This window comes from Zophobas morio, unplaced genomic scaffold, assembly GCF_036711695.1.
Source record: "Zophobas morio isolate AGI-343-1 ecotype UQ-CSIRO unplaced genomic scaffold, CSIRO_AGI_Zmor_V1 ptg000046l, whole genome shotgun sequence".
NCBI classification, from domain to species: domain Eukaryota; kingdom Metazoa; phylum Arthropoda; class Insecta; order Coleoptera; family Tenebrionidae; genus Zophobas; species Zophobas morio.
The window spans coordinates 493,863-515,875 of NW_026972151.1; the positions used below are offsets into that span (position 1 = coordinate 493,863).

Consider the following 22,013-nt stretch of genomic DNA (forward strand, 5'->3'; position numbering starts at 1 on the left):
CTGCGCAATAATTTCGATGGTGAGAAAATCTTCTAATACTATTATGGGAACCTGAAAATGTTTCACACTACGCTTTTACAGCAGATTGAAATGCGCTATTTTCGAAAAATTTTATTAGGTGCCTCATCCTCATCTTCTGTAAAAATTCGGTCAGTTCCTACTTTTCCTTCAAGATAATGTCTGCGGTTCCTTCTAGATTGCACTGTGCTTTTAGATATTTCCAACCTTCCGACCTCTCTTTTTTCCAACCAACCCCTTTTCAGTAGGGCCATTACACTTGCTTTGTGCTTTATATTTAACTCCGGCATTATTTTTTATCATCCAGTGAGTTTTTTGACTTTAAAATATTTCACACTTTAAATACATTGGTTTCCTAGCATTCGTTATATGAAACAATAATAACAGCAATATTTACAGTCGGACAAAAGTATTTATCGACTTTAACTTCCCGCCGCTGTACGTATGTCAATATTGGAGAATTATTATTGGTGTACTGTGCAAAAAATTATCCGTGGAAACATTGGAAACAGGAATTAAAGTGTTTTTCAACCAGGTCCAAGATTTATATATGTATTTTTTTGTGTTTTCGTTTTCCACTTCCTTACATCAGAAAGTCCTAATTTCTTCTAAAACAGTATATGCGTAGGTATTTTTTAAACTGTCACATGTACATTTCTAATACCAAATATACCATTTTCAGCCGCTTTAAAACGAATTCGTACCGACTTTTCGACGAAGTTTTTTATTTTTGTTATTCAAAGAAATAACCAGCCGGCAAAACTCTAACAAGCGTCCCCTCCCAGCAGACATTAATTGTGATAATTTCGAGGTTTGAATTTCGGGCAGAATAATTCTGAATGAATTGCCTTTTCATTCTCGATTCATCAAAGAGAACCAACGTGCTTTGAGCATCTCTCTAAAAAACACAAAAAAGTCGCTGAATCTGAAGAATTCACGGGTGATGTAGTCGTCAATTTTAGGTATGCTGTTTGTTAAATATTTTACATACCGACGAGGCATTGAAATCGGTGTTTTTAAAACTGAAGAGGTGTTTTAATATTTTTTGTGTACGCTTGTTTTACAATCGGGAATTTCAGGATTTTGCTTTCATAGTTCGGTGGTATGCGGTTAAACAGATAAAGCCAATGTCCATGACGTGACTAAACTTGCACTACAACTTTCAAACCAAACTTCTCTAGTGCACTTAGAAACTTTAGAGCATTGTTAACAAATTAAAATATGAAGATGTACAAACTTCTAACATGCTGTAATCTTCACCAATAATCTCGTTTTAACTCCTTTTATTAAAGACTATGAACGGAAAAAATCATTTTCGGATTTCAGCAAATTGGGATAAGGTAAATTAAAAAAAAAATAATAATAGCTTGTTCTGTATGCATGTCGACTCGTTCTGCTATTCTCTGGAGGAACAAACCTCATTTCTATAAATTGTTCCATTGCAATGCTTATGTAGATGCATGTTTCGAATAGTAAGTACGATGCGGCGAAAATTCGTATATTTTGTTGAATGTATTCTCTGCGCGAGTCAAAACTTTGATTAACTGAAGTAAATTTTCAGTTTCTTATTTGTTAAATAATATTTAATTTTAATATTTAGAGTAAACTCTATTTTCATAATCAACGTTAAATAATTAGATTAAGAAAAATCAATTATTTAACTAATTAAGTTAGTCAACACATCTAAAATATTTGTTAGGAGCAGACATAAATAAATTCAAGCGCAATAAGCTTCAGAAGCAAAATAGGGACATCCTTGGTAAACTTATTTTATCGTTCAACACACTGTAAAAACATAAGTTAGGCAATTTTGATGACAAAAATCGATCTAAGGTTAGTTCGACAGAACTTCCGTAGCCTCTAAAGTACAATAAAAGATATTCAGCTTTTTCGAAAAAATTATAAAATTTGATTTTGCGAAATTAATTTTTTTAGAGAACCCCTGACTTGAAATAAAGACATGTATGCAATGTTAAAGTAAATGTAAAAAAGCATGCTACGTATATGTCTCAAATGATTTTTTCTCTTACAAAATTTTGTGATGACACCATCAGCATTTTTACAAGGATACGTACATAAATTTGGATAGATGCAATATAATAGTAATAATAACAGTATTGTATTCCAAAATAAATTGACTAAGTTATCAATTTTTTGAGATACCCTGTATAAGCAATTCTAAAAAACATTCATGCAATGATAAGTCACAAATATAGACTCACCATATTTTCCACATTATAGACAGGATTTATTCGGCAAAATTTTGAGATACCGTCATCAATTTTTTGTAGGGTATAAACGAATATATTTTGATTAAAATATTGAAAAATTGAAAATATTAAGTAGCTAGTCACCCGATGGACTCGATTACAATAGCTCGTTAACTTATGCTCGGGAAGTAAAAATGAAATTTTCTAGATTGAATTAATTTTACATGGCGATTATTTTTATTTATTTTCCGTTGGAATATATTTTTATCATCACCACTAATGAGTGATTATTGATTAATGACTAATGACAATTCACAGGTTCACTACAGATTCATTCACCCCAAAAGTGATGCTTTAGCACAGGATGTCAGTTTAACCCACACTGTTGTTGTGAAGTAGAATATTATAATATAAATATATCAATTTGAAAAAATGATTCCTAAGTCTTTGACTTTCTTGACACGAATTACTGATGGTTTCCCTAATCACTAGTAAATTTCCCTAATTAGTAATCAAAATACGAGACGGATTTGATATTAAAAACGAAATTAAGTAAATTGCTCACTGTCCATTTGTATAGAGTATTTTGAACGATCAATAAAAATTTGCTGTGCTTGTAGGATCATTAAATGTTCCAAAACGCCTATCTGTCGGTATATAGTGAAAATGCTGATGATGCCAATCACAGAAAATATTTATAGTACTGAAATGAATAGGTAAAGACTGCAAATTTGTTTTCATAAATTCATTATTTAGTTATGAAGCCTTAGAGCGATTGCAGGTACTAATCTTATTAGGTACTGCATAAGAGAGATAAAATATTGTTACGAAATAAACTCATATGCCGCTCCAGTATAACGCCAATGAGTTTTTTAGTATGTATGGCGAACCGGTGACTCATCATCGGTGACGGCGACATTCGAAAAAAAAAATGGAAGTCTCCGGAAGTCTCGATGGTGGACTCCAGAACAACCTCGAAATCAGCGATCGCAATCCCTCCAGAAGAAACGTACGAGTTTAAATAGGGACCACCGTCGGGAGCAGTCTAGTCTAGTCTATTTCAGCCGAACCGAGATATAAGTACAAGTCAAGTTAAGTCGGAACTATTCACTGTTATATTTTCGCTGAGTAGTTAGTAGTGTAAATTTGTATTATTGAGGAATAGATTGTTGAGTTTTACCCATGTCGATCTTAATACCCGTAAATCGTACCACTATTTTCCCAAATTCTTGAGCTATTTCAATTAAAAACTTATGACAATAACACTGTGTGATGTCAGCAGCCTGAACTTGGGGAAGCATAAGAAATGTTGGCAAAATCGAGGCTTCGTCTTTTGCTATTGTCATAATCTGACAAAACGAAATTGTGGGAACCAAGTTCGGACAGTCATGTTTGCATGTTTCGATATCTGTACCCTTGTTCAGTACAAAGGGTTACATTACGTAGCCCGTGTGACTTTCTTCTTAATGTCTAGAACAGTATGGTTCTTTTGGTTTTTCTTTACAATGTGTAGATGATCTACGACACTTCAAAAAAAGAGCAACAAAACATGAAAAAAGTGCAACTCATTTGCATCACTTAGTGGGTTACAATCTTCTCTATAATATAGACATTCGGAAACAACTACACACCGCCTATATTAATAATATTCAACAAAAATCGCCACATATTACGGTGATTGATAATGTGCATAAAATGTTGTGGAGTGTTTGAACTTGTTTTACGTAAATATAACGAAAGTAGGGAATCACAATATCCAGGTATATTTCGAGCTCTGATTAATTTTACGGCTGAATTGGGCTCTGCTTTATCAAATCATTTGAAAGAACTAACGGTTTTTAGAGGAACGTCTAAAACTGTTCAAAATGAACTTTTAGATACTATCAACGTAAAATTTTGACGCAGGGCAAAAAGGTATGTCGACAAATACTTTTTTACTTTTATTGAAAGTATTTTTGTAATTATTTCCATCACAAAATTTAGTCTATTAATATAGCAACCTGTTTTATATCTTCATATTTAACTCATCAATCAAATTGTGCCCCCCATTTCAAAAGGTCACGGGCCGCCACTGTTACAACCAAAAATTTACAATTGGTACAGCATTTAACAGCTTAATACAATTTAGGTTTATGGCATTTCTTTGAGTCTTATCAACTATTAATATAAATGATATCAAATCTGTTAATAAAAATCCAGGTTTGAATTCTCTGTGGTTTGTTCTGGAAATTCCTGGATTTTCAACATGGGTCTGCATAATAACAATTTTCAATAGAAAACTCCATCATACTTTAAATTTTTGGCTGACGAATATTTTAATTTAGTGCGAAGAGAGCCCTTAATGCTCCTAATTATTCACAATTTAAAAAAATTGCCGGCCGTTTATTTTAATACCTACTTCTGCTGAATTCAAATCAACTTCAAATTAATAGTAAACGCCGATTAAAAGTGACTCTTAATTTGTGCTCGCTCAGTGATGAAACGCCTCCCCTAGTTCGATAACCCATTCATCACAAGATTTCCGCGTCTCTAGCAATTAACCTTGAATTATTAATATCGTAAAATCTCCGTCGTTAATTAGTGCATCAATTACAAAGGGGTTCTTTTAATTACGCCCAACTATAAATTTACGCGGGTCGGAATTGGTCGTGTACGCAAGGAAACGAACACACTTAAAGCCTGATAAATCGTCTTGGAAGAAATGCGCGTAGCGGGATTTTCGAATTTTTTTCTGTGTAAAGTGAAAACTGCCCGCGGCACAAACTATAAACCCCCACATCTGGTAGTACACGTTGAGGTTATCTGGCGCGTTATCAACGACGCAGCGCTAAAGACGAAAGCGTCCCCTTGACGTAAACGTCGATACAACATTAAGGACATTAGCGCTTAATGTTGCTGACTCGACTTTTCGACGATCTGAAAGGGGTAGAGACACACTGGGAATTTATTCAATCGAAGCGCGCTGCGGAGTGTTTTCCGCGAAAGAAACATTTTCGTATTTGAATTAAACTGCGGTTTTGTTATCGCGAAAGATTCAGGAGGAAGACGGTACGGTTGGCTTGTGTTGTAATGAATTGAGGGGCTTTTTAGAGGTGGAAAGTGTTGGTAGAAGAGCACGAATCATGCTTGTAGCGAAATTTTAGAGGAACGAACAAGATTTTTCTTATCTTAGCGCCTGCACCAATTTTAGAAAAGCAATTAGAATATTTTAGTATAAAAATTGAAATAAACCAACGTACGATTAAAAACTGAACTGACAGAAGACGAAAATTGTTTGAAACATAAGGCCTTTTAGTATAACCACACACGTTCAACTTGTCAAGTTGTTGTGAGTATATGGTACCCTAGAGTTATTGTAGTGTTAAATTGCACAAAAACCCAACCTGTGAATATTTATCAATTTATAACAAAAACGTTTTTATTAACTTTATTATTATTTCAGTCGTACAAGTATATTCAGGAAGACAATACCACGCAATATAATGAGACGTATGTGTACATAAAGTACATACAAAACCAGATAATCTATATATCATGGCAAACGATAAATGTAAACGACTCCAATTATGAGTACTGCCGCTGTAAAATCTCTATGCAGTCGCTTTTGAAGCTGTACCCTGTGTAAAGCTGTCAATCAAAATTAGTCGCTACTCTTGTACCTTTCCAGGATCGAATTTGTTCTCTAGTAGTGCGCAATGATTGTATTGCAGGTTGCGGGCTAAAGTACTAAATACCCTTCATAGAATAATTGACGGTGTTTGCATTTATCTTTTGTCGTACTTTAAACCTATACATTTCCTAAGTGGTTTGATTGGAAGCAGGATGGCGATTTCCCAACAAACAGACACATGGAATAATCAGTCGCATTGACGTAGTAAAGCAGTCATATCTTTTTCGTACAATATTTTCAAATATTCGTTTAAGTTATCATGATGAATATGATAATCACAAGCTATGCCGTTGAGTATATTTTATTTGTATAATATATGTATAATGGAGATGGTTCAATCAAATTGATGCGAGGTGTCCTCAAGTAGAATGTGTTATTTAATCGAATTTCGTATATTTAAGGTGACATAAAGTTAACTTGTTTTATTATTCCCACACAGTCTATCTTATTTTATTGTATCTGTTGTTAAATAAGAATTTTCCTTCTTAATTGAAACGGAAAGACTTGGAACCTATTCACAAGAGACGACTGAAGGAAGCCTCTTTATGGATAAGTACTGTGATACCGTACTTGGATACAAGATACTTCCAAAAATGTCTCTACACTCTAAATAACTCTAAATGGGCAACCAAATCACTGTGCGGTACTCAAGTATTGACTGACATGTTGAATATAGAATATTGACGCAACTGCTATTTCAGAATTGGTTAAAATTCCTAATAACAATGTCTAGCATTCTAAAATCTTTCTTCACCACAATTTCAGTATTATCAAAAAATTATAATTCTATAATATTAATTCTTAAATTTTCCGAAAGTAGAAGAAATGTGGCTATCAATGCCGATAAAAGAATGTTGTATGCAATTTTTAGCTATGAAGAAGGGTATCCCATTAGCTCCAGCACTAAATATGTGATTTACCATTTTCGTGGCGACATGTAAATCATCAGCAATACTTATGCTACCGATTACGATTGACGGAAATATCATTTATGTTGTGTTCTATGTTGCTGGAAAAATGCTGGGAGGCTTCGTTTACAATATCTTCTGGATTAAAGTATACAATCTCGAAATAATGCTTGAGACAAATGCAGCCCCAAAACTAGAAATCTAGGGTCATCTTTCTTGTCATTAGCCGTTGGAAACAGATTTGGAATACAACACCGTCTCAAAAATGGAACTACTGAAAGAATAGAATAGAGATATTGCGACGAAACTCCGAGAGACGGTGACGGTCCGGAGTTTCGCCGATATCACGTGGGGGTGGCGTACCTCAATGGCAAACCCTGGACCGAAAACGAACACACCTGGCCGACTTAGACTATGAGGTCAACTTCACACCACCGGACGAGTCGAAGCGCCAGCTCCCTATTTGGGGAGGGAACACCGGGGTGGCTCTAAAATCGGAAAAAACGTGCAGAAAACTCCAAACGGTACTTACGGTCAACGGTGTTAGGGTTCCGCACTAGAAAATTCCAACACAACATTTTTTCAACACCTGATTTCTCACAGCCTCACAGCTTTTTTCACACATTCACAATTGCGCGCTTTCCGGACCGCGAAAATTCATTTCGTTACAATATATACGTCAAGACAATACACAGACAAATAAATTTACTTTGTGATAAATACAATATAAACCGATTAAACCAAATGGGGGGGCCAGTTAATTATGAATGTTTTATATATATATATATATATATATATATATATATTTGTATCAAGTAGAGATCCGAATAAACTTTGGACAACCTGAGATCCACTATAATAAAAATACTTTTTAAAGTATATATTTTACAAAAAATGCCTCAATACCTTGTCTAACTCACACCCCCACAGAGGGGAAAACATTTTTAACATTTAATTTTCTTGACAAAATTTGTGCAAAACGAGATCATTTGTAAAAACACAACCAGTCGAGATCCAGAAATGTATACATTGATGTAAAACGCAAAACATGAGATCCGGTAACGTTGCCAGAGTTACGTTTGGCCCGTCTGCGCAAAGAGACCAGTTGCACGTGCATTTACGTAGTTTTTCAGAGTTTTGGTGTTTTGAGTGGATAGTCAGTGGTGATGTAAGCAAAATTTTTCGACATCATGATAAGTCGTGGAAAAAACTTAGTATATTTGGCCAGAAGTGGAAAATCTAATGTACCATTAAACGAAGGTAAAGTAAAATAAGAATGGTATTATTACATTGTTAATGTTAATCTCGTCGCATTTTAACAGTGAAACTAGATGAATCCGACGAACACTCGGACGAATATAATTATGATTATTTAGAAGACCAATATGCAGAAGACCCGTGGTCACATTTTAAAAAGTGGCAAGCAGCAAAGAAAATAAAAATACCATTGGCTCAAAGATTGAATAACTCATACTGTAATCAAAAGGTACGTATATTTGAATTATCGATTTAATACAATTAAGATGGATTTCACAATTTCAGTTAACTTTAATCATTCGTTAAAAACAATTGTTGGTATGGTTGTAACAAATATATCTAAGTAGTTAATCATCCGTTAAATTTAACTAACATTGGTGATACCGACCCTTATTGCATTTGTTTTATATCTTATATATAAAAAAATTATAAAGTCCACTGTTCGACGTAGATAAAAGTTAAAATTATTAGTATATTATTCGTCAAAAATCATACGAGTTAATTTAGAGTACCCACCTGTAAGTCAGATAAAATTATTTTTAAATAGACCGCTGTTCAGAAGGGAATTTTTTAGAAACTTTTCGGTTTTGGACACAAACAGCTTTAAATTTCATTAATTGTTTTTAATAAAAATTGTACTTTTTGAGAAAAGGACTTTCACTGCCGCAGATTTTTTTTTCTTATTTAAGATGTTATAAAGAAGATTGAATAGAAATATTGTACTTCATTTAAAACATGGCACCAAGGGCAGTCGTCTTTTGGTGTTTAAAAAACTAGTTACCATCAAAAAACGTTCATTAAATTTAAAATTATTGGGTTAGTTCATCCTAATCCGAAAATTGGACAGAACTCAATTATAAAATTTTAACGAATTTTTAGGACAACCATATGGAAAATGATAATCAAAATTTTGAAGAACGTGTGCTTGAAGAATTAAGACCACTTGAAACTAGCCCACAACTCTCAACGTTAGACCACAATCTTCAGGTATGTAGTAAAAAGTAATTTTCCTAATGCAGTTGTAAAATGTCAACATTATTGAAACTCGAGTCTGACTGAATACTTTCAGAGCGATTTTTTCGCTTTCTATCATCGACAGGCGTGCGTCCTATTTCATACAAATTTTTACAAGAACTATTTGTCTTTAGCGAAAATGTACAAATATAAGTGTTGGATAAATACATATTCCCCTTAACGGTTCTATAAGTTGTGCAGCTAAAAAAAATATGCCTGATATTTTAACAGTACCTAAATTAATTTCCATGAATCTTTAGAACTCTGTACATAGATTTGACGTATTTTTAGGGAAATGTTCAAACCGGATCTGAGAATAGTGTTAATAGCGTTTTAAATGATATTCAAAATCATGAAGACCCTGTTAACCAATTAACGCCTCTAACTACTACAGAAGCGGTGCATACATGTAACGATCAACTTCTGGTATGTATGTTGTTCTAACAGTCATGTATGTAAAATATTGTAAATCAGAGTAAGTTTTATAGTGAAAATTATCATTTTATTTCAAAAATAGCCAACTGGTGCATAAAAAAATGTAGAAAAATGGGCAATTTCACTGCTAATTCCTGCATTTTTAGTGCCCATTTTTCACTCAAGACCTACACAGTACTTAACGAAAACAAATACAAAATAATGTGTTTTAGAATTCCGCCGAAAAGGAAGATCATAATAGTGATGACGAAAATTCGCATTTGTCGGAGAGTTCCCTATTTGCAGATTCATCAGTAAGCGAAGTAGTTAAATATCGAATATCAGATTTGTCGTTTAAGTAGGTACGTACCATCAGTGGACAAAGAAAATTGGAAATTGGAAATTTTACAATTGTCAATTGTGTCACGAAACGACAATCATAATTACATTTTAAAAATGAAATTCAGATATACAGGGTGATTTTGAAATACGTTCGGAAAATTAAAGCACAACATCTCTGAAATAAGTTGAGGGCATTTCCAGTAATTTTTATTCATTCTAATACAAGGATAAAAATCCCAAAATCCAGACCTAATTCGGCGTCACTGATATGCACATAATGAGACGTATGTTGGCGTTGTATGTTGAATCGGACAATTAATTTTTTACGTCATATTTGTCAAACTTATAACAATAATAAACACGTTTTTCAATAAAGGGTACACGTCTGCATAATAGACAAGGCATAATAGACACATTTTGGACACGCCAAATATTGAAAAACGTTTTTATTTCGATTTTTTTTATTGTTACAAGTTTGACAGATGTGACGTAAAAAATAATTATTAACGCATTAAGCGAAGATATACGCCTCAAATTTTTGTAGTTAAAAAAGCTAACAACACAAAGAACACAATCGGTATTTAACTATGGATGATGCAAATAGATTATAATCAGTGCCGCATCATCAAAATTGAACAAGATTTCTATCAAAATTTTCTTGAAACTGGGGCAGCAATTTAAAAAACGAAACCTGCGAAATTCTTTGATTGCTAGTAAATATTAATCGATGTGTTTTCCGAACCCATTTCAGAATCATTTTTTTCGTAATGTCATCCGGTGTCAACCATATCTCATAAAATGATGGGAATACTTTTTAACAAAAACCCAACTTATGTGTTTAAAGTAGATGGATGGATAAATTATTCAGTTTATATGTTTAAAATTCTGTGATTTTGAAAATGATCTAGTTATCAACTGTGCTCTAGTTTTTTTGTTCAGTGATGGTAACTATTTATATTGGAAATTCAAAATTTTCTCATCCTTGCTGAAAAATGATAACGCTACTGTATAAAAAACTTCTAGAAATTTCAATTGATTACATTTAAAATAAAATATTGCCAATGATAATATCATTACTTTTAGGTTTCTTGGAAGCCCAATCAAGAGAATGATGTCACTTCAGAAGATAATTATTCCGAGATAAGCGAGTCTATCCCCCGAAAATCACCTATATATTTTCATGCCGCTTCTAAGGAACGTCAGTCATCAAATCCTGTCAAGTGTATTGAAAGTTCTCTTGACGCGAAAAATCCACTCCCAACGAGTCCAAAACCATTACCTACATCAGACTGTGATTTATCGGTATGCGTATTTTTATTGAATACATTCATATAAGTACGTAGCCTATGTATCAGAAATACGAGGTTTTTACATTATAGCGCGTATCACTTTAGCCTGAGAATATAGTATATTTATTATTAGCCAAGGTTGCAACGCCAAGCATTCTAGACCGAGCGCAAATTAGAACCCGAGACGCGCAGCGTCGAGGGCTCTGAAGCGCGAGGTCTAGAAGTGGCTTTGCAACCGTGGTTAATAACAAATATACTATTTTTTTCACTAGTAGAAACCATAAGACAATAAACTGAAAAAATAAACGTTTAATTTTTTGACGCAACATGATTTTGTTTTGATTTCTAATCAAACTTAATCTAAATCGTCAACACAAAGAAAACCGTTTATACTTGTCGCTGAGTTAATCATTTTATCTTCTACCGTCTACCAACTACCATGCGTATACTCAAGTAATGTTTGTAGCACACATTTGTTCATTTTTTAAGAAATAATCACATCAAACATTGCGTACATAACCTCAATTTTTCTTTTTGAATCGGTGGTCGCAAAAGTTGAATTTGCTACCTCTAAATGAGTCGACATTTGCATGGATCATGGCTGCTAGTGAAAAAAAAATTGTTTTCACTAGCAGCTATGAAGCATGTCCACTCATTTAGAGGTAGCAATTTCAAATTTTGCGACCACGGGTTCAAAAAGAAGATTGAGGTTATGTACGCAATACTTGATGTGATTATTTCTTAAAAAATGAATAAATGTGTGATACTAACATTACTTGAGTATACGCATGGTAGTTGGTAGACGGTGGAAGATAAAATGATTAATTCAGCGACAAGTGTAAACGGTTTTCTTTGTGCTGAAGATTTAGATCAAGTTTGATTAGAAATCAAAATAAAATCATGTTGCGTCAAAAAATTGAACGTTTATTTTTTCAATTTATTGTCTTATGGTTTCTACTAGTGAAAAAAATAATATATTAACCACGGTTGCAAAGCCACTTCTAGACCTCGCCCTTCAGAGCCCTCGACACTGCGAGTCTCGGCTTCTAATTTGCGCTCGGTCTAGAATGCTTGGCTTTGCAACCTTGGCTAATAATATACTATTTTCCTACTCGTTGCTATGGACGACGTCTAGCAATAGTTATTTGTGACACAAGACCAGAAAATGCATGTTTGCGAGTGCGAGTGATAATGTGGAGCCGAGAGACGCTAGCCCAGGCGGAACAACACAAGCACTCGCAAAACATTTTGTGGCCGTGTGTCTCACATAATTTTTTCTACTCGTTATCCCTAATATCTGAAGAAAAAATGCAAACAAGTTTCCACAACAAAAGTCAAATTAATGACATTTCTCCAATCTGTCTTTCTTTCCGTACGTTGGTATTGACGACGTTGTGAAATAGCTTTTGCCAGACGTCGTCCATAGCAACGAGTAGGAAAAAGTTCTTGCAACTTACTCTATGATGTTAAAATACCATTCTTTCAGGGTTCCACTCGAAGACCAATTCATAAAAATCCTGTGGAACACAGTCTACGTAAGGGAAGAGTATGGGACAAAAAGGATCGCTGCTCTTACTGTGATAAAGACGTCACTAATTTTTCAAGACATCTTTTTAGAAAACATGCAGAAGAAGAAAGTGTACGAAAAATCCTTGAACAGCCAAAAGGTGAACGCAAAAGAAAAATTATGATTGATCTCATAAGAAAGCAAGGGAATTTTACAGTACTAGGAGAGAATATAACGAGGCCGGTTCAAAGACCGTCTGCAATACAAAGTAAAAATGATGAAATTCTCCCAACAGATTACCTTCCATGCATTTATTGTAAAGGATTATACAAAAAAAAATCTCTACGGAGGCACGCCCTTACTTGCTGTTACAATAAAGAGATTAATCAAAAACACAATTTTGCAAGCGAGGGTCAGACAATGATTGCTTTTACTGAATCTCGTCAAGAATTTCTAAAAAAATCAAGATTGAAATGCGAAGTGTTTAGCAAAATGCGTGCTGACAGAATATCTTTAAACGGAAAAAGTGACCCAATAATCTGTCAATATGCAGAAGACTACCTGCGCAAACATAAAAGACCACATATCAAAAATGCGGTATCAAACAAAGTGAGGGAATTGGGAAGACTTCTCATTCCACTTCAAGATATTTATAAAATTAATTCCATGCTAGAAGTGTTAAAACCTGAACACTTTGATAAAGTAGTTTCCGCCAGCCGCATAATTTCGGGTTACAATGAAGCAAAGCGATCCTTTAAAGCGCCTTCTCTTGCTCTTCATATGAAAACAATATTATTAGCTGTATGCTCTTCAGCTAAAACTCTTATGTTAAAAAAACATCCTATTTTGGGGATTACCGATTATGACATAGCACTCAAAAATGTTAAGGGATTTCGGGAGTTGGTCGATGCTAACTGGAAATTTGAAATGAGCAGTCTGGCACTAAAGGACCTTAATGAAAAGCAATCAATAAATCCGCAGAAATTACCAGTAACCCAGGATATTATTTTATTCAGAAATTATACGCAAGAAATTGCGGAAACATGTGTGAAAGAACTAGAAACGAATTCAGAAAACTTGACGTCATTCAAAAAACTTACGGAAGCGGCTTTGGCTCTGACAATAATTTTAAATAGGAAGAGAATCGGAGATGTACAATATACACAATTAGAATCTTATAATCGAATATCAACAAGTACCAACCAAGAGGAGTGCCTTAGTTCCCTAAATGAATGTGAAAGAGAATTATCGAAGCATTTTAAACGCATTACCACAGTGGGAAAAGGAAGTCGGTCAGTTCCGATACTTTTTTCAAAAAATGTACAAAAATACATAGAAACACTTCTATCAGTCAGAAGAAAAACTACGTTCGTACCGCATGAGAATCCATTTTTATTCGCGTTAACAGGAAGCTCAACTAAATGGGTGGATGGATCAGCCGTATTAAGAAGATATGCAGTCAAATGTGGGGCCAAAAATCCTGGTACTCTAACCTCTTCTCGCCTTAGAAAACAAATTGCAACTGTCCTACAGATTTTAAACCTTAATGACACTGAAATGGAGCAAGTGGCCACCTTTATGGGCCATACCAAAAAAACCCACGAACAATTTTATAGGTAGGATATTTAGTATATAGCTTGTGGATATGTAAAAATAACAATATTTCGAGAACCTATATATCTTTCTTTTTTTAAGGATGCCACAGGACGTTTTTCAAACTGCAAAAATAGCCAAGTTACTTCTAATGATGGAAAGGGGAGTCGGCAGCCAGAATCAGGGTAAAACTCTTGATGAAATCAACGTCGAATTGGAATCGTGGAATGGAAAATCTCTTGAAGACCCTGGAAGTGGTAACTTCCCGCTATTATTTTAATTTTTTTTAAGTTTAAAACATACAAATAATAACATAAACAAAATAACAAATAATAACCAGTTTTTTGACTTGTTTATTTTTTTAGAATCAGAGGACCATGATTTGGAGGAAAAAAGCGCACATGATGAACCAAAGGAAGAAGATGAAAGAATTAGACTAGACATGCCAACTATGTCTGTGACTAGTGTTAACGTTACGCAAACCAACAAGCACAAAGCTCAAACTATGTCTGATGATTCTCCACTCAAAAAGAAAAAGATATCTAAAGAAAAACCCAAAAAAGAGAAATGTCGTGGAACATGGAACGACAAGCAAAAGTCCATAATGTTAAATTATTTTAAGAATCATATTAAAAACAAAATTTCGCCGAAAAAAGCGGAATGCTTAAAATTACAACAGGAAAATTTTGATTTGTTTATGAACAAGACTTGGGTACAAATTAAAGTATATATTTATAATACTTATAAAAATAAATAAAATTGTAATATTCCTATTTTTTGTCATTTTACTATTTTAATTCTGTTGTAATTCAATAATCGCCGTCGTTTTGTTAAAACTTATAATAAAAACTGTTGCGATGTTGCAAGATCTGTTGGATCTCGACTTATTGATAGAATGTTATATACAGCCTGAGCATTGCAGCGCCCTCGTTGGTGTGCCCACCTGAACTACTCTCGTATAAAAATTGATAAAAATGTGAAATCCGAGATCCGACAAATAATGCAGTGACGTCCTTCCCCCACCTATAAAAATTGTTTGGTGAAGATATACACATGAAACAAGTCGAGATCCAAATTGGATCTCGTCTTGCCAGAATGGATCTCTACTTGTACAAAAAATATCACTAAATGATCTCGACTTGTACAGTAAATATATCTATATATATATATATATATATATATATATATATATATATATATATCGATATGTTAAAAAATAGAGACCGGATTCTAGAGCATATACCTTTTTTTTTAGTTAAGTAAGTTTATTATTATTTTCATATTACTATATTTTTTTTATATTTTTTATTATAGTATTATCGTATGTACTACTTTTTTTTCTTTTTAGTACTGTCCTATAAAAGGATTGTATATCTGTTGGGCAATAAAAGTTATTTATTATTTATTATTATACTATTAATTGAGGCAAACACCTGAGACCCGAAAATAAATCCGTGTTATATCAAATGAATCTTTTTGGCACTTATTTTATTTGTCTTAAAATCCTAAACCTATCCTCTTTTTGTCCTAACTAAACTTGATTTGTCCTAGTTAAAATAGGACAAAGTTGTTAAGTTTTAAAAAAAAACTTAACAACCTTAATAATGTAAGGTTAAAAAAGAAACGTTGAACTTGTCTCACAATTTTATAATACCTGAACCTTAACCACCGATGCACTTCAAACAAGCGCCATAGCCACGACTGATAACACGAAAAACGAAGTAAAGAACACAATGAACCATATCCTTGACCCTACACCTGTTCTGTGCCCTACACCATCAAAATGTCTTCCTAGCCATCGGTTAACGGGTTTTAGAAACTTAAAGTTATACCTAGCAACTAAAATAATTCCTAAAATCAAAGACATGTTGACCATAAGATTACAAAGTGGTTGAATAGAACTGTCATCCTCGATAAGGAAGTTTATCAACAAATAAATATGGAAGGAAGGTTATTTTGTAGAGCATGTAGCAGTAAGTTAATTTTTCTATTGTATTGATAGTTCACGTTAATAAAATGTTACAGTTTACTTCCAATAAAATTACACATCTAAAACAACATGAAAAGTCGACTGAGTGTAAGTTAAAGGTTAAAAACTCGATTCGATAAACATTGATAAATTCTCAACATCCAAAAACCAAAGACACAGAATCCTTTTAAGAAATATGTCAAACATTAGTAGCTTCCAATATTGAATAGAACAACTTAAATAGCCAGCCATTTGTAAATTTCTTTCAAAAATATTGTGACAGGAAGATTCCCAACGAATCGATGTTAAGAAAGAATTATCACCCAAAATGCTACAATAATGTCAGAAAAAAGTCATTAATCATTATGTTGTAAACACCTGTCTCACTTGTATACATTTTCAGTTGAAAAAATTCGAACCGAAATTTGGAATTGCAGTATTTGGCATACTGTAGGTGAAACGACAGATCGCATGAGTAGGTACATTACCCACATTATGGTTAGTAAACTGACGGCTGAAGAAGCGGGTCAACCAGCTCTATTGGCATCAAAGCAGCTAGATAAAAGTAATAATTTACCTGTCACACCATTTATAAATGAATCGTTAGGTAAATATACTTCAAATACCTATGATGTACTAAAATTACCATTCTGAAAAATAATGTTTTTTAGGAGCATTATCGCCTAATGGTATTCAGTACATACGAGAAACTGAAACTGATTTTACCTATTGGACCCTCATACATGTTAAGATGTGGAATTAACTTAAAAAAATTGTACCCTCACTTTATGCATATGACTTGCATGGCACATGAATTAAATCTTGTATGTCAGACAATTATAACTCACTATGAAAATGTCGATGATCTTATATCAAATGTAAAAAAAATGTTTTTAAAAGCACTATTAAACTTATATCTTATCCATCTCTGCCAGTAGAAGTACATAGAAACACATTGCCTAGCATACCCCTTCCTCCAGAACCAATAGTAACCCGATGGGGTACTTGGATTAATGCTGCATTGTGGTGATATATAAGGGGTGAGTCTTGTTTGGTTTTACAAAATTGTTTATTAAAAAAAATGGGATTAACATTTCAGGTTGTTCTATCTTTTGAAGCTGCTGATGCTAAAGCTAAAGCTTTCTATTAGAAAGTCTTAGAAGTATTTTCGTCAATTCGTCCACTTACTTCTAAAAATGATTTATTGTATATATATTCAAATACATTTTAAGATTATAGTGAATAGTCGGTAAGAGAATCAATGGAAATAATTGAAGTTGTTAAAATTTCCTTAGAACCAGTTACTAAACAGGCACATTGAAAGATGGTTACGGTTCTAAATAAAAATTTTGTGGATTTAGTGAAAATAACAAACCTACTGGAAGGCAAACGCAAACATTGTTCAATGTGTTTCAAATTTTTCAGAGTTTAAGTTTGTTGCTATCGTGTCTTGTGATGTTAAGCCTTCTTTTTCCTGCCTCATATGGATTTGGGGAAGGCACAATGGGCCCAAAGGCAAAGCTTAAATGCCGACTGGCTACAGTCAGCCCTCATATAATTAGAATCCAGAATACAGAATCCTGGCTATATCATGTGCTGTCTGACAAAAGAACAAATTTCCAAGTAGAAAACATTGTTAGATAATTATGTTGATTTTTCCTATATTCTACAATAAAACGTGGCAAGTAAATCTAAAATGGCTGTCTTAATTTGATTTGAGTAAAATATCGGGATTTTAATTTATTTATTTAAAGTTCGATATCCCTTGCGTTGACTTTTTAGTTTTATTTGTTCTAATAATCGGTAATTTCGATTTATATGTCCTCTTTGAGAATATGTTGTAAATTTTTATTTGCCCTTTTTTTAAATTTTGAACGTCTTAAAATCCCGTCTTTAATGATAAATTAGTGAGTTTATATCGAATAAGTAGCTAAGTTTCAAGATACACGATTGGTTAGTGAACTAGAAGTAGAGAACTGAGAATTGATGGACATGAAAGAGAAGGTAAACAATTAATTATCTTATAAGTGATTCCTTCTACAACCTACAGACGCGATTTATAATGAGTAAATTAAATGCCGAAATTTAGTGATTAATTGGTTAACAAATAGTAAAGGTGAAAGGTAAAGATCTGACAGAATAACGTTTTCGCATTCCTAAAGCCTTAGATTATTAAATCCCCCAGACATATGCAATAAATTATGAGTAGTAGAAAGTAACCAGGATAGTATAAAAGTCTGTCGTAGATGTTTAAAATTCTATGTGTGGTTTTATCAAAATATTTGTATTCAAATAAAACACTGCTACACGTATTTTAGTACCCTCCACCGTCTTCAGGCAAACAAGCAAAAAATACTTGTTACTAACATTAGCAGTTGCTGTTTAAATAGGTATGTATATTTCTCACTAAATACGATTAAGCATTAATACGACCATTGATGATGTGACAAATTATTATTGTTCCGAAACTTAAAAGCTGATGAATCATTTTATTCAAGTATCTTACAATGTGAGTGAGTACATTTCAAAAAGTCAATACCATTAACTAATAGTATATACTATGCGGTCGTATAGTATACCTACTAGTTTAATAAGACGTTTTATTTTAACACGAGTTGGGGCAAGACCGTAGCGATGTCTTACCAAACGAGTACAATATATAATTTTTTCTAATTTGCTCATGCTTTGGTCACGATTATTGTTAAGGGTTTTTCGGACATGATCTATGTATTTATATGGTAACGCTGTGAAGTAACATTTGACGTTTGTGTGAAATTCAATTTCTAATTTCAAATTCATATTCATTAAAAAACATGTTTTATAAGGTCCATTGTTATCGCGTGAGTTCAGGCTTGTAAAATGAGCCACTAACGGCGAGTTTTACAAAAAACGAGTGTAGGCAATGAAAACAAGTTTTTTTTTACTATTTTTTCTGTTGAGCGAATTTAACGTACCTGTATGTGATGTTCTAAAAAACTTGGAACCAAGATTACAGTACAACTGTTACCAAAAACATTTTCGCAAAGAGTTCCATTCACAATGAGATTATTTTGAACGCAGAGTAGAAAAAGTAAGTGCTAATCGTTAGTGCAAGGTCCCTAAGGATTTATTATTGTTTCATTAACCTTTAATCAATAAACCCTACTCCTTTGAATCGGAGCTCGTGTTTGTGATATATCGACTATTCTTGAATCGATATTGTAAAGGTACGTTTTTCGTTGTGCGTTATGTCCGGAACAGCAGGGCGTGGTTTAAAAGCGGCACCTAGTCCCTGCCTACCCAAAAACTTGTGGTCATACCAAGGTCACTTCTTATCATTATATATTTAATTTATTGCCTCGGTCGAGTCGATGTATAAAACCTTTAGGAGCATTGTGATTCTAAATTTGGCGCAGTCGGTGGGCTAGAAGAAAATACGGAGTTGATCAAAATGTGTCTTCTTTGTTACAAGTTTCATTAAAAATAAAATTCCGAGGCGGTTTCGTCTACTCAAAACCCACTTCTGATTAAAACTTCGACAATAATGAATACGCAGCCCGAATCACATTTTCTAATAAAAAAAGCGGCGTAAAAGAGGTAGGGTTAGCCGAAGTTGTGGCGACGAGCCGGTGTATCGTTTATATCTGGGTGAGCTTTTAGAAAATTAATTTTCATATCTCTTTGAGCGACCTCGAAACTTTGCTTTAAAAGATTAATTAGGAAACCTCTCTCCCACTTATCTCGTTCTTTGTAGAACGTGAATCCTTAAATACTGGAGAAACGAGGATAGATTTAGATCGTAGAGGGGCATACTGGATCCTGTCGTGGTGTTTTTTTTATAAGCAAAATAAGAGAGGCTTTTATTGATAAGCAGCGCTACTCGCAACAGGACGTATGTCGCCAATAAATTTCCTCAAAATCCTCGGAAAATTGGCAATAAAACTTGACGTGGTCCTTGTGTTCGAAGCGAATTTATCTTATAGAAAAAAATCATGAATGTTTCATAAACAGAATTATCATAAGCATCGCGAACTCTCATTCGAAAAATTTTAATATCCGCGTTTTTACACCCGGCTTAATGAATCAGAAATCACAAAAAATCGAAGCGAGGAGTGTATTTTTCGGCCCTCCAATTAACTCAGGAGGTTAGGAAATTAAGTCTGACCCTTTACCATAATACGGGATCAAGTCAATAGTGCTGTTACCGACAGATGTCGCTTCATAACACACGCTATCGACACGCCTACCCGATGTTCTGAACAACAGAAAACGACAAAAGCAATATGTACTTACCGAAAACGTGCAGTCGTCTTTGTCTGGAACAAAACAAATAAATTACTGTTAGTTGAGAGATAATAGGAAAAAGATAAAACTCTAATCGGCTTAAATTTAACCTAAATTTCGCTGTAACTCGTTAGAGAATGGACTGAAGAAAAAGTAAACATGTTTCAGGAAATTATACGAGAAAGAAGCTTCACACGCCGAGAGAAAGGGGTTGCAATTATTGTAAAAAATGGGTTTCGACTTGGTGGTAAAAAGAGGGTTGGAAATTTTACAGGTCGGTTGGCTTTATAATGACCAATTAATTTTAAAAGCGCTGGTTGAATGCCCCGGAGAAAAATGGGTTTTTGTTTTGTGGAGAGTGAAAGAAATTAAATAAACTAAACAAAACTGTGGATTTGTGGCTAGATACAATTATATAGCTTTACATAAAACAAACAAATTTTTTCTTGTCATTTATCAGAATTTCAAATAAATAGGATTCTATGGGTTTCTGTGCAATTATCAAATTGATCAAAAATGAATTATCTGTTAGGAGTGACCGACATACTGGGTATTGATTCAAATATAATTGCTTAATTTAATCACAGTCACATGCACTAAAATAATTTAATCGGCAGCAGTGTGATGTAGGTTAAATAATATTTAAATATCCAACACGAAAGAGGTAAAAATCGTTCTGTGAAAAATATATGAAGAATATGCAGCATATAATTTCCAGTAATGTAAGTGTGAATTATTAGTTGTCAATAGTTAACTCTGCATTGATCTAAAGAAACATTTGCATCCACAATCATAAATAATTTAAATTCTAAATAAATGAGCTAAAATTTCTTATAACCTCTTTTTTCTACCTCCAAATTGATATACGAAAGTTACATATTTACCACCCATACTTTAAGAAGGTTCATTGAGATACAAGTTCCTAACAAGAATGCAGATTATGTCTTTCGCTTAAAGGTTGCATTGGAGAAATAAAAAATTTGTCAATCTGGCAGGTCGAATACTTTCACAATATTTGCCCTGATAAGTTGAAAAAAAAATTCCATAGTGAAAGTGATACTGAAAATTTAGCACCACCAGAAGCAATGGAAAGGGCCAACAAAACGTCAAATGATTTATTGCCGAAAAAATCCAGAAAGACTTTTGAAAAATTTTATGCTCCATTTATGGAATGGAGGAATAAAAATTTTGTTAACAATTTTTCCGAAGATGTTTTAATTATTTATTTTAAAGAGATATCTAAAACACTAAAATCTGGAAGTTTACACATTACTCAATTTTGAAATTTACGTTATCCACATATTAAACATAAAGAGGACTTAACCAAATATTTCAAATTAACGCCTTATTGAAAAGAAAATCTGAAAGATATGTAACCGAAAGAGGTAAAACCTTTTCTACAAATTAAAAAAAGAAGTTATTTGCGAATCCCTACATGCCAAATATATATTTATTATCTAAGATGACATCTTGAATGAAATTTTATCAACACCGTAGTTTTTAGCTTTAAGGGGAAGCTTAATTTAGTGCATTGCAAATAGGACCCATATGGCCGTGGC

The 22,013-nt window shown here is 33.4% G+C and overlaps 2 protein-coding genes across 3 annotated transcripts in view; one reads left to right on the top strand and one right to left on the bottom strand.

Annotated features, from left to right (window-relative positions):
* LOC135142227 (potassium channel subfamily K member 18) overlaps window positions 1-22,013 on the bottom strand; it is a 593,321-nt gene that overhangs the window by 355,437 nt on the left and 215,871 nt on the right. For both annotated transcript variants that reach the window (XM_064073904.1, XM_064073903.1), the window contains exon 3: window positions 20,464-20,486. The gene's annotated coding sequence lies outside the window, so the exon portion shown is untranslated. The remainder of the gene's footprint in view (window positions 1-20,463; window positions 20,487-22,013) is intronic.
* On the top strand, window positions 7,923-14,989 carry LOC135142434 (uncharacterized). Its single transcript, XM_064074147.1, has 9 exons — window positions 7,923-8,066; window positions 8,129-8,292; window positions 8,943-9,050; window positions 9,369-9,503; window positions 9,725-9,805; window positions 10,917-11,135; window positions 12,609-14,245; window positions 14,325-14,479; window positions 14,588-14,989. The coding sequence occupies exons 1-9, from the start codon at window positions 7,997-7,999 to the stop codon at window positions 14,977-14,979; spliced, it is 2,961 nt and encodes a 986-aa protein (XP_063930217.1). The 5' UTR covers window positions 7,923-7,996; the 3' UTR covers window positions 14,980-14,989.

Bases quoted from the DNA above. Each gene is read 5' to 3' on its own strand.
- LOC135142434 (XM_064074147.1), top strand. From the start codon at position 7,997: ATGATAAGTCGTGGAAAAAACTTAGTATATTTGGCCAGAAGTGGAAAA. The intron at 8,293-8,942 runs GTACGTATATTT...ACGAATTTTTAG, and splicing joins ACTCATACTGTAATCAAAAG to GACAACCATATGGAAAATGA. The intron at 11,136-12,608 runs GTATGCGTATTT...CCATTCTTTCAG, and splicing joins CATCAGACTGTGATTTATCG to GGTTCCACTCGAAGACCAAT.